Genomic DNA, 13,473 nt, shown 5'->3' on the forward strand with positions numbered 1-13,473 from the left:
TCTGGGACACTGTAAAGTCAATGGAGAATAAGAGCACCTCCTCCCAGCTGCCCACTGCTCTGAGGCTAGGAAACACTGTTACCACCGATAAATCCACTATAATTGAGAATTTCAATAAGCATTTCTCTACGGCTGGCCATGCTTTCCACCTGGCTACCCCTATCCCGGTCAACTGCCCGGCACCCTCCACAGCAACTTGCCAAAGCCCCCACCATTTCTCCTTCAACCAAATCCAGATAGCTGATGTTCTGAAAGAGCTGCAAAATCTATACCCCTACAAATCAGCCAGGCTAGACAATCTTGACCCTCTCTTTCTAAAATGATCTGCCGAAATTGTTGCAACCCCAATTACTAGCCTGTTCAACCTCTCTTCCGTATCGTCTGAGATTCCCAAAGATTGGAAAGCTGCCGCGATCATCCCCCTCTTCAAAGGGGGTGACACTCTAGACCCAAACTGCTACAGACCTATATCTATTCTACCCTGTCTTTCTAAGGTCTTCGAAAGCCAAGTTAACAAACAGATTACCGACCATTTCGAATCGCACCGTACCTTCTCCGCTATGCAATCTGGTTTCAGAGTTGGTCATGGCTGTACCTCAGCCACACTCAAGGTCCTAAATGACATAACCGCCATCGATAAGAGACATTACTGTGCAGTCATATTCATCGACCTGGCCAAGGCTTTCGACCCTGTCAATCACCACATTCTTATTGGCAGACTCGACAGTCTTGGTTTCTCAAATGATTGCCTCGCCTGGTTTACCAACTACTTCTCTGATAGAGTTCAGAGTGTCAAATCGGAGGGCCTGTTGTCCGGACCTCTGGCAGTCTCTATGGGGGTGCCACAGGGTTCAATTCTCGGGCCGACTCTCTTCTCTGTATACATCAATGATGTCGCTCTTGCTGCTGGTGATTCTCTGATCCACCTCTACGCAGACGACACCATTCTGTATACTTCTGGCACCTCTTTGGACACTGTGTTAACTAACCTCCAGACGAGCTTCAATGCCATACAACTCTCCTTCCGTGGCCTCCAACTGCTCTTAAATGCAAGTAAAACAAAATGCATGCTATTCAATCGATCACTGCCCGCACCTGCCCGCCCGTCCAGCATCACTACTCTGGACGTCTCTGACTTAGAATACGTGGACAACTACAAAAACCTAGGTGTCTGGTTAGACTGTAAATTCTCCTTCCAGACTCACATTAAGCATCTCCAATCCAAAATGAAATCTAGAATTGGCTTCCTATTTCGCAACAAAGCCTCCTTCACTCATGCTGCCAAACATACCCTCGTAAAACTGACCATCCTACCGATCCACAACTTCGGCGATGTCATCTATAAAATAGCCTCCAACACTCTACTCAACAAATTGGATGTAGTCTATTACAGTGCCATCCGTTTTGTCACCAAAGCCCCGTACACTACCCACCACTGCGACCTGTACACTCTCGTTGTTTGGCCCTCGCTTCATACTCGTCGCCAAACCCACTGGCTATAGGTTATCTACAAGTCTCTGCTAGGTAAAGACCCACCTTATCTCAGCTCACTGGTCACCATAGTAGCACCCATTCGTAGCACGCGCTCCAGCAGGTATATCTCACTGGTCACCCCCAAAGCCAATTCCTCCTTTGGTCGCCTTTCCTTCCAGTTCTCTGCTGCCAATGACTGGAATGAACTGCAAAAATCACTGAAGCTGGAGACGCATATCTCCCTCACTAGCTTTAAGCACCAGCTGTCAGAGCAGCTCACAGATTGCTGCACCTGTACATAGCCCATCTGTAAACAGCCAATCTATCTACCTACCTCATCTCCATACTGTATTTATTTATTTATCTTTCTCCTTTGCACCCCAGTATCTCTACTTGCACATCTACCATTCCAGTGTTTAATTGCTATATTGTAATTACTTCGCCACCATGGCCTATTTATTGCCTTTACTCCCTTATCTTACCTCATTTGCACTCACTGTATATAGACTTTTTGTTTTCTTTTGTTCTACTGTATTACTGACTGTATGTTTTGTTTATTCCATGTGTAACTCTGTGTTGTTGTATGTGTCGAATTGCTATGCTTTATCTTGTTCAGGTCGCAGTTGCAAATGAGAACTTGTTCTCAACTAACCTACCTGGTTAAATAAAGGTGAAATAAAAAATAAAATGTACAAACTACCTCGACTAACCTGTACCCCCGCACATTGACTCAGTACCGGAACACCCTGTATATACAGTTGTAGTCGGAAGTTTACATACACTTAGGTTGGAGACATTAAAACTTGTTTTTCAACCACTCCACAAATTTCTTGTTAACAACCTAGAGTTTTGGCAAGTAGGTTAGGACATCTACTTTGTGTATGACACAAGTAATTTTTCCAACAATTGTTTACAGACAGATTATTTCACTTATAATTCACTGTATCACAATTCTAGTGGGTCAGAAGTTTACATACACTAAGTTGACTATGCCTTTAAACAGCTTGGAAAATTCCAGAAAATTATGTCATGGCTTTAGAAGCTTCTGATAAGCTAATTGAAATCAGTTGAGTCAATTGACGGTGTACCTGTGGATGTATTTCAAGGCCTACCTTCAAACTCAGTGCTTCTTTGCTTGACATCATGGGAAAATCAAAAGAAATCAGCTAAGACCTCAAAAAGAAATGTAGACCTCCACAAGTCTGGTTCATCCTTGGGAGAAATTTCCAAATGCCTGAAGGTACCACGTTCATCTGTACAAACAATATTACGCAAGTATAAACACCATGGGACCACGCAGCCGTCATACCGCTCAGGAAGGAGACGCGTTCTGTCTCCTAGAGATGAACGTACTTTGGTGCGAAAAGTGCAAATCAATCCAGAACAACAACAATGGACCTTGTGAAGATGCTGGAGGAAACAGGTACAAAAGGAGGAAACAGGTACAAAAGTATCTATATCCACAGTAAAACGAATCCAGGATCCAGTTCCAGAGGGAGGTGTTTAGTCCCAGGGTCCTTAGCTTAGTGATGAGCTTGGAGGGCACTATGGTGTTGAACGCTGAGCTGTAGTCAATGAATAGCATTCTTACATAGGTGTTCCTTTTGTCCAGGTGTGAAAGGACAGTGTGGAGTGCAATAGAGATTGCATCATCTGTGGATCTGTTGGTGCGGTATACAAATTGGAGTGGGTCTAGGTTTTCTGGGATAATGGTGTTGATGTGAGCCATGACCAGCCTTTCAAAGCATTTCATGGCTACAGATGTGAGTGCTACGGGTCAGTAGTCATTTAGGCAGTTTACCTTAGTGTTCTTGGGCACAGGGACTATGGAGGTCAGCTTGAAACATGTTGGTATTACAGACTCGGACAGGGAGAGGTTGAAAATATCAGTGAAGACACTTGCCAGTTGGTCAGCGCATGCCCACAGTACACGTCCTGGTAATCCATACAGCCCTGTGGCCTTGTGAATGTTGACCTGTTTAAAGGTCTTACTCACATCAGCTGCGGAGAGTGTGATCACACAGTCGTCTGGAACAGCTGACGCTCTCATGCATGTTTCAGTGTTACTTGCCTCGAAGCGAGCATAGAAGTCATTTAGCTCATCTGGTAGGCTCGTGTCACTGGGCAGCTCTCGGCTGTACTTCCCTTTGTAGTCTAAAGGTTTGTTCGTCGGAGGGATATTTTATAAGCTTCCGGGTTAGAGTCCCGCTCCTTGAAAGCGGCAGCTCTACCCATTAACTCAGTTCGATTGTTGCTTGTAATCCATGGCTTCTGGTTGGGGTATGTGTGTACAGTCACTGTGGGGATGATGTCCTCGATGCACTTATTGATTGGGTCGGCAGGTAGCCTAGTGGTTAGAACATTGGGCCAGTAACTGAAAGGTTGCTAGATCGAATCCCTGAGATGACAAGGTAAAAATCTGTTATTCTGCCCCTGAACAATGCACTGTTCCTACGCTGTCATTGTAAATAACAATTTGATCTTAACTGACTTGCCTAGTTAAATAAAATAAAAAGTTCAATTGATAAAGCCAGTGACTGCCATTTCCTCAATGCCATTGGAAGAATCCCGGAACATATTCCAGTCTGTCCTATCAAAACAGTCCTGTAGTTTAGTGTCTGATTCATCTGACCGCTTTTTTATTAAAGACCGAGTCAATGGTGATTCTTGCCTTAATTTTTGCTTGTAAGTAGGAATCAGGAGGATAGAATTATGGTCAGATTTGACAAATAGAGGGGCGAGGGAGAGCTTTGTACGTGTCTCTGTGTGTGGAGTAAAGGTGGTCTAGAATTGTTTTCCCCCTCTGGTTGCACATTTGACATACTGAGTGAAATTAGGTAAAGAACTGATTTAAACTGATTTAAGTTTCCCTGCATTAAAGTCCCCGGCCACTAGGAGCGCCGCCTCTGGATGAACATTTTCCTGTTTGCTTATGGTGGTATACAGCTCATTGAGTGCTGTTTTCGTGCCAGCATCGGTTTGTGGTGGTATGTAGACAGCTACAAAAAATACAGATAAACTCTCTAGGTCAGTGGTTCTTAACCTTGTTGGAGGTACTGACCCCCACCAGTTTCATATGCGCATTCACCGAACCCTTCTTAATTGGAAAAATAAAATTCAAAACATAGGTATATATTGAATGAACAAAATGAACCGTGCATCAACATCAGTGTTCAAAGAACAAAACCATTAAAACATGATTTTCACACAAAAACAAAAACATAATAATGAATATTTACTGCAAATCAGTGTGACTTCTACTGTTGCCTTTCAGAGACCAGTTCAGAAATGCGCGGCTTCACCTTGGCAAGTGCCACTCTCATGTCATTTTCGCAACAAAGTCTGTTCCTTTTCTTCGTTTTTATGTCCAGCATCCTCGAAAAGGATTGCTTGCAAAGATATGTTGTAACAAACGGTATGAAAATCTCCAGAGCTTTCTTAGCAATAACAGGGTACGTTACCATTTGTTGACACCAAAACGTTGAGAGCGTTGTTGTTCTGAAGAGTTGCTGTTGAACCTTCGTACGATGCTGTGAGGATCGGTTTGTTGATGGGTACAAAGCCGAGAACAGGCAGAGTAGCCTTTTCATCGAATCTGGCTCTCTTCACCTTGAATTCAGCGAGCGTTGTGTTCTTGTATTGTCCATCTCCATGCAGCTTAAGTAAGTGTTCTCTTAGTTTTGCCGGTGCTAGACTAGAATTGCTCAACTTGGCATTGCAAATCATGCAGTTAGGACGCTGACTCTCATCACGTTCCGTTATACATGTGAATCCATATTGTACATATTCGTCCGACCACTTTCTTTTTTTGCTCGACATAGTTAGTATGAAGGGATTAAAATATTAAGAAAGAAATCACACGACGTACCATCATGACAGTCACAATTCGACTACTGAGCGCGCCAAATTCCCTGCAGCACAGATAGGCCAAGCGATGTTGCGTGATCACCTGCAGCCAATGATGGCCAAGCGGGGCGTGTCATCACGAATCATATGAGTCGGGTGTGTGTCTTGACCTCCGCCGAACCCCTGAGACTGACTCACCGAACCCCTGGGGTTCGATCGAACCCAGGTTAAGAACCACTGCTCTAGGTAGATAGTGTGGTCTACAGCTTATCATGAGATACTCTACCTCAGGCGAGCAAAGTCTCGAGACTTCCTTAGATATCCTGCACCAGCTGTTGTTTACAAATATGCATAGGCCCCCACCCCGTGTTTTACCATAGGCTGCTGTTCTATACTGCCGATAGAGTGTGTAACCCGCCAGCTGTATGTTCTTAATGTCGTTGTTCAGCCACGACTCGGTGAAACATAAGATATTACAGTTTTTAATGTCCCGTTGATAGGATATATGTGCTTTCAGTTCGTCCCATTTATTTTCCAGCAATTGAACATTAGCTAGCAGGATGGAAGGCAAACGCAGATTAGCCACTCGTCGTCTGATCCTCACAAGGCACCCAAAATCTTTGTTTCCTTCTCCAGGAAATGACGGGGATCTGGGCCTGGTCGGGTGTCTGTAGTATACCCCTCCCATCCGACTCATTGAAGAAAAACTCTGTCTAATCTGAGGTGGGTAATCGCAGTTCTGATGTCCAGAAGCTCTTTTCGGTCATAAGAGACTAGTAGCAACATTATGTACAAAACAAGCCTGTATCCCTTTCATTGCTGCTTGCAGCTATATTTATTATTATCATATGAAACATTTGATCTCAAATCCAAACTGCTGGAGTATAGATTCAAATGAAAAATGTTAGCTTCACTGTCCAAATACATATGGTGCAACAGCATGTTTATTGTGTTTCATATTCTTACCTCACTGGTCATCTTGGACGCCTGAAGAGAGTGCAGGGTCTTAGAGTCGCTGACATTGCTTGTCTTATCTTTATTTTTCATGAAGGACTCTTTGTACTTAATCTGTAACACACGGCCACCATCCAAATCACATCAGCCAGTCACATATAATCAGATGACCATTCCCTCCCTCATTCTTATCCACTAATATCTCCTTCTCATTACATAAGAAATTATTGTTCTGTGTGAGTACCAGCAACAGGAAGGGAATGCTTACATCGCTGGCCAGGTCCCGAGATGCTTTGGCAGCCTTGACGGTCAGCGTGTCCAGGCCGATGTCACATGTTTTGGACTTGGTCTTCTCCCAGTCCTCCTTGTATTTGATCTGGAATCATTTATATAAATAAAAACTACAGAACCCCTTATTCATATGGTATGTGTATAACCCTTTCGGAATACAGTGCATTCTGAACATATTCAGACCCCTTGACCTTTTCCACATTTTATTACGTTATAGCCTTATTCTAAAATGTATTAAATTGTTTTCCCCCCTTATCAATCTACACACAATAACCCTATAATGACAAAGCAAAAACTGTTTATTTTTTATTTTTACAAATTAATAAAAATATCTACTGAAATATCACATTTTACATAAGTATTCAAACCCTTTACCAAGTACTTTGTTGAAGCACCTTTGGCAGTGATTAAAGCCTCGAGTCTTCTTGGGTATGACGCTATAAGCTTGGCACACCTGTATTTGAGGATGTTCTCCCATTCTTCTCTGCAGATCCTCTCAAGCTCTGTCACGTTGGATGGGGAGCGTCGCTGCACAGCAATTTTCAGGTCCCTCCAGAGATGTTTGACAGGGTTCAAGTCCGGGCTCTAGCTGAGCCACTCAAGGACATTCAGAGACTTGTCCGCAAGCCTCTCCTGCGTTGTCTTGGCTGTGTGCTTAGGGTCGTTGTCCTGTTGGAAGGTGAACCTTTGCCCCGGTCTGAGGTCCTGAGCGCTCTGAAGCAGGTTTTCATCAAGGTTCTCTCTGTACTTTTCTCCGCTCATCTTTCCCTCAATCCTGACTAGTCTTCCAGTCCCTGTCGCTGAAAAACATCCCCACAGCATGATGCTGCTACCACCATGCTTCACCGTAGGGATGGTGCCAGGTTTCCTCCAGACGTGACGCCTTCAATTCAGGTCAAAGAGTTCAATCTTGGATTCATCAGACCAGATAATCTTGTTTCTCATGGTCAGGGTCCTTTAGGTGCCTTTTGGCAAACTCCAAGCGGGCTGTCATGTGCCTTTTACTGAGGAGTGGCTTCTGCCTGGCTACTCTACCATAAAGGCCTGATTGGTGGAGGGCTGCATAGATAGTTGTCCTTCTGGAAGGTTCTCCCATCTCCACAGACGAACTCTAGAGCTCTGTCAGAGTGACCATCGGGTTCTTTGTCACCTCCCTGACCAAGGCCTTTCTCCCTTGATTGCTCAGTTTGACCAGGCGGCCAGCTCTTGGAAGAGTATTGGTGGTTCCAAACTTCTTCCATTTATGAATGATGGAGGCCACTGTGTTTTTGGAAACCTTCAATGCTGCAGAAATGTTTTGTATTGAGACAGGATTGTATCTGTTCCTTGATACAGTCCTGTCTCGGCGCTCAACTGACAATTCCTTCAACCTCATGGCTTGGTTTTGCTCTAACATGCACTGTCAACTGTGGGACCTTATATATAGACAGTTGGACTCCAATCAAGTTGTAGAAACATCTCAAGGATGATCAATGGAAACAGGATGCACCTGAGCTCAATTTCAAGTCTCATAGCAAAGGGTCTGATTACTTATGCAAATAAGGTATCTGTTTTTATTTTGAATAACTTTGCAAAAATGTCAACCAAAATATTTAATACATTTTGGAATAAGGCTGTAAACGTAACAATATGTGGAACAAGTCAAGGGGTCTGAATACTTTCCAAATGCACTGTATATGCAAATGCAGAGCGAAAGCTATGCTGTTTGTATGTACTGTATAGAGTGTAGTGTTTGGTATAGACCGTAGTGTGATAGAAAGATAGTGTACAAGTATATCTTTGGCTCTACTTACATTGCTGAGTTGTTGAGCGTTGATCCTGGCCTGGACGATTTGAGGGGTATCTGTCACCGAGCTGTACTTGACTTGGTCAATGTGTTGTCTGTAGTTAACCTACATGGGGGAATCCGAGATACCAAGTCAGGTTTCCTTGATATTATGAAAGGGGTCCCGCATAGGTTGGTTTTGGTTCCAGTACTTTTTACTATATACATTAACAATATTGGTATGTCTGTAAAAAAATTGTAACCTACAATTAGGGCTGTTATTTATGGTGCCCATATTACCGCCACATCTGCGGTCAAGAGTCATGATGGCAATCAAATTTTACATGACCTTTAGTCACTAAGTAGGCTTCTCCAAGCTCTGATGCTGCTGATGGTCAATAGTAGTCTACCAAACTTGCTAACTGCCAGGTACTCAGCACTCTATTGTCCCTCTAATCACTCTGACATCAATAAAAATGTTATCGAAAATCTACTCAAACACTTCATGAGAACCCATGAGCTCATGTTGGGCAACATTTCTATAGGCTATGCAATTGCGTCAGAAAACAGAGTGATGGCCTTTATTAAAAAGAGGAGGATCCCATCAGCTTTCTATGGGCTAGGCCTACTACATTTATCAACTTTCCTAGTATTAAGCACATTGCTTCTCTTTACAACAGGAGTATAGCCAACCTGGCTGGCATGAAAATGAACTAATGGAAAAGTGTCCTCCATTCGCTATTTAAGTGCATAGATGATGTATTTTTTCCCCCTGCCCCTTTTTTGAGACAGGTATATGATAACGGTCCATTCTAAACCAAGCAAATTTCACACATATATTATTTAGTATTTGTCAAGACAAGACCAAAACAATTATAGTCTGGTGGGTGACAATATTAGCTTTGCCTTAAAGCTCATGTGCAATAAGGCAAGAAACGAATGGCTCATGTAGCCTAGCCCATAGATTTAAAGTGGCAAAATAACTTATTGAAATGAAGTGCATGAATCCGCTTTACAAAGGGTGTAGAGCCTAACTGGCATACATACGCAGCACGTGAGTTTCAAGTTTGGGGAATTTTCACTTTCACCATAAAAATTCACCTTTATAATAAAAACATTACATGCATAATCGCATTTGCCGTCACTTTGGAGAATGGTGTTTTCCCGCTAATGGAACATTTGTGCTTGTAGCCTACGGCCATGCGAGCATTGCTGCACTTACAATGTGAAGAAACAGCTTAATATTATAGGAACATTTTAAGCTAAACGTTCTGATCTGTTGCGTCAGCCTCATTGCTTAAACAAGTTTAGTTGATGTTAGTGGTTGTATTAATTTGGGATCCATCCCATCTCACAACTGTCCCAGACTATGTTTGGAATATTTATTTCTCGCACAGAATAGGTCGACTTTTGTACTATGGGGGATAGTAGATTGACATAGACTAGTGCTTTTGCTGTTCGTTAGGCCCACTCATCTTGTTGGCTGACCGAAAGTAAATGTGGACAGTTCTTCCAATATCTTCAATATGCACCTCGGAATTGGATAAGGACACGTGCAGTTGCGTCCCCGATGTGTCTATCTTCACTTGTAGCCTGTGAGAAGGACCCGATCACGTGAAGGAGAGACATTTGAGTGAGAGGTGATTTGCAGTATGCAGCCGGGAGAAGGGAATTATAATTATTATATTCAGCCCAACAGTCCAACGGCCACTGGCCGCAAAAGGCATAGATTTTTTTAGGGGTTATTATGACCACACAAAGGGGATCCTTTCCAGCTGGGAAATTCAAGGCATATTCAAGTGCTTGTCAAATTGTGAATGAGAGACTGACGAAGTGTGTACAGCCTGCGCAAAAAAACTAAGCAGAGCTAATGCCTTTCATGCAACTTTTTTCTTATCCCCATTAGAGTCGCATCATGCAGCCTTCGAATGTATTAAATATCAAAACATATAGCCCAACGTTTGTATCACAACAACTAAAGTTACATAAATAACTCTAAATTAAGCAAATAGGAGAAGGCTACCTGTTTCTTTGTTAACTGCTCAACACAGAATAGACGCTTGTGCGCACTTCCTCAAATAATTTGGATAAAAAAATATCCTTTTTATTTTATTCAGCTATGTTATTGTCACGCCCTGACCTGAGAGCGACATGTTATTTCCTCTATTTTGGTTAGGTCAGGGTGTGATGTGGGGTGGGCATTCTATGTTGTGTATTTCTTTGTTTGGTCGAGTATGGTTCCTAATCAGAGGCAGCTGTTTATCCTTGTCTCTGATTGGGAATCATACTTAGGCAGCCTTTCCCCCACCTGTGTTTATGGGTAATTATTATTTCTGTGAGTGTTTTGTGTGCGCCACAGTTGCGTCACGTTTCTTTCTGTTTACCTGTTTATTGTTTTGTTCGGTTTTCTTCAAATAAAGAATGTGGAATTACCGGCACGCTGCGCCTTGGTTGATTTATGACAGGGAGTTCGAGGATAGTGAACGTAACAGTTATATTGTATTCTTCATACTATAAAATAATATAACATTTAAATAATATAAAATAATGCCACTGAATTCTAAGCAAATCTTGACTGCTCAATGAACTAGTGTAGCCCACAGCCATTGCCAGTTCAGGGCCTAACATAAGGACAACTCAGAGTATGCTATTCCGTTCTTCTGAAATAGACAACATTTTCTTCATATCATGTTTCTTTAGACCTGTCTAAAATAAATAATGGATTTATTGTGATGGTGTAGGCTATATTACATGGATTTATTAGACTTCTTAAAATGTAGATGTTCCAAAGGTCTGCATCAGTGGCTTGTAGGCTATGCATGGAAGCCAGGAGATGCTAAATGTGTTTATGTTAATTACTGGTCAATTACCATTACACCGGCAGTTATTTCATTGACAATCACTGGCTGACAAAATTTCATGATGCAACAGCCCTACATGCAAGTGTATGCGGACGATACTGTTGTGTATGCTTTTTCCCCCACTGTTGACCAGGCTCTATCTGAACTACAGTCTGATTCCATTGTTTTACTGAACACCTTTATTGACCATAAATTAGTACTGAATGTGGGTTAAACTAAGAATCTGTTTTCTACAGCGTACAAAAATGACTAATGATTTAAACATGTGTAGCTTGGACACTTCGTTTTATTACGGGCCAGAGCTTCAGTGCACATCCATGCATTATTTACCAGAAAGTAGGCTGGCCCTCTTTCAAGTCAAGTATGTTGATTCATTTCTCTTCTTATTTATGTCTCTTTTAAAAAAACTCCCGCCGTACCTAACATCATTAATAACCTTTAGACGTATGGTACCATACCTAGTCTCAGGGATGGCTAACTCTGGAAATCCCTTCGGTCTCCCCAAAGTTAGGTAAATCAGCTTTTAGTTTCTTTGCATCCCATGTATGAAACAAAGTTCCCAACAACTGGATGTACTGGTGCCACTCAGGTAGTTCAAAATATTGATTGGGGACCTCTTTGCTGAGGAATGTGATTGTTTTTCTTGAGTGTGTTTGTAATGTTGTATATTTGTATTCTATAGTAATTTGTCAATTGTGTGTATGCAGAACTCCCTTGTGAAAGAGACCTTGTTCTCAATGGGACTTTGGGATTACTTATTAGTGTGTGTGTATATTAGTTTGTGGTGTGTATACACTCACATCACTGCACAGTTCAGCATTGGGTCAGGTAAGGTTAGACAAATAGATGAATGATTTAACGGTGAAACGTGTCAGAAGGACATTTATTAATCAATGTCAAACATGCAATAGGGTGTGTGTGTGTGTGTGTGTGTCGGGGGGGGGGGGGGGGGGGCCCCATCAAAAAGCATCAAGAAGCACTTACATTGCTGAGTTGTTGAGCGTTGATCCTGGCTTGGACGATGTCAGGGGTATCTGTCACCGAGCTGTACTTGACTTGGTCAATGTGCTGTCTATAGTTCTTCTACATGGGAAGATGAGAGATGCAATAAATTTGTCATGTATCAGGGTAGAAAGATACAGTATGTAAAGACATCTGTAGTGCTGCCTCTGAACATATTTTTTTCTACCCCTGAGTTATTTCAATCCTGTGGTAAAGATAACGGCCCCCAAAACTATAGAATGTGGGCTGTGTTAGGTGTGAGACTTACGCACACAGTTGACAAACAAGTTCAGGGCAGGGGCAGCACATTATGAAAGTTAGCAATTGTGCCTGATAAAATGCGAAGGGGTGGAAAGCAGCAGGGATGGAAGGATGAAAAAGAGACACGTCAGCTACTACAGCAACTGAAATGACTGCAGCCCTTCACTAAGAGCTGCATTTAGTTTCAGAATGGGTGGCAAGGAATAAGTTAGTCCTTAATATTTCAAAAACGAAAAGCATTGTATTAGGGACAAATGATTCACTTATCCCTAAACCTCAACTAAATCTTGTAATAAATTATGTGGAAATTGAAGAAGTTGAGGTGACTAAACTGTCATGGTAAAAACATATTGATGCAACAGTAGCTATGATGGGGAGAAGTCTGTCCATAATACAGTACTACATAGAGCCATGAGTATATGGAACTCTATTTCACATCAAGTAACTCATGCAAGTAGTAATATTAGATTTTTTTTTTTATTATAAAAATACACCTTATTGAACAGTGGGACTGTGAAGCAACACAAACATAGACACAGAGACATACACACACACACACACACACACACACACACACACACACACACACACACACACACACACACACGATAACATATGCACTAGACACATGTACACATGGATTTGTGTATTAGATATGTGGTAGTAGAGTAGGGGCCTGAGGGAACACACTTAATGTGTTGTGAAATCTGTTGTGAAGTATTGTAATGTTTTGAAAATTGTATAAATGCCTTAATTTTGCTGGACCCCAGGAAGAGTAGCAGCTGTCAAGGGACCCATAATAAATACAAATACAAAATGAGCAGAATTGAGAAGATGTGAAGTCAACGGTGCGCTTATGATTTAGATATCATGGGTTGAGCTCACTCTATATATTAGTCTAGTTTAATGGATGATCCACATTTAAAATGGTTTACCCAGCTACTAGACCCCCTTAAAACCTGTTGAGGCAGTATTTTCACGGCCGGATAAAAAATGTACCCGATTTAAACTGGTTACTAC

The 13,473-nt window shown here is 42.2% G+C and overlaps 1 protein-coding gene across 6 annotated transcripts in view; it reads right to left on the reverse strand.

The window, feature by feature from the left end:
- The window catches only part of nrap (nebulin-related anchoring protein), a 129,124-nt gene that overhangs the window by 77,077 nt on the left and 38,574 nt on the right, over window positions 1–13,473 (reverse strand). For 5 of the 6 annotated variants that reach the window (XM_014157059.3, XM_045702007.2, XM_014157056.3 and 2 more), the window contains 4 exons: window positions 12,175–12,273; window positions 8,358–8,456; window positions 6,542–6,649; window positions 6,286–6,387 (listed from right to left, as the gene is read on the reverse strand). In XM_014157059.3, coding sequence (XP_014012534.2) covers window positions 6,286–6,387; window positions 6,542–6,649; window positions 8,358–8,456; window positions 12,175–12,273 — 408 coding nt within the window. The remainder of the gene's footprint in view (window positions 1–6,285; window positions 6,388–6,541; window positions 6,650–8,357; window positions 8,457–12,174; window positions 12,274–13,473) is intronic. The other variant, XM_082965583.1, reaches the window with a different exon arrangement.

The sequence above is a fragment of the Salmo salar genome, chromosome 19, assembly GCF_965601325.2.
Source record: "Salmo salar chromosome 19, fSalSal1, whole genome shotgun sequence".
NCBI classification, from domain to species: domain Eukaryota; kingdom Metazoa; phylum Chordata; class Actinopteri; order Salmoniformes; family Salmonidae; genus Salmo; species Salmo salar.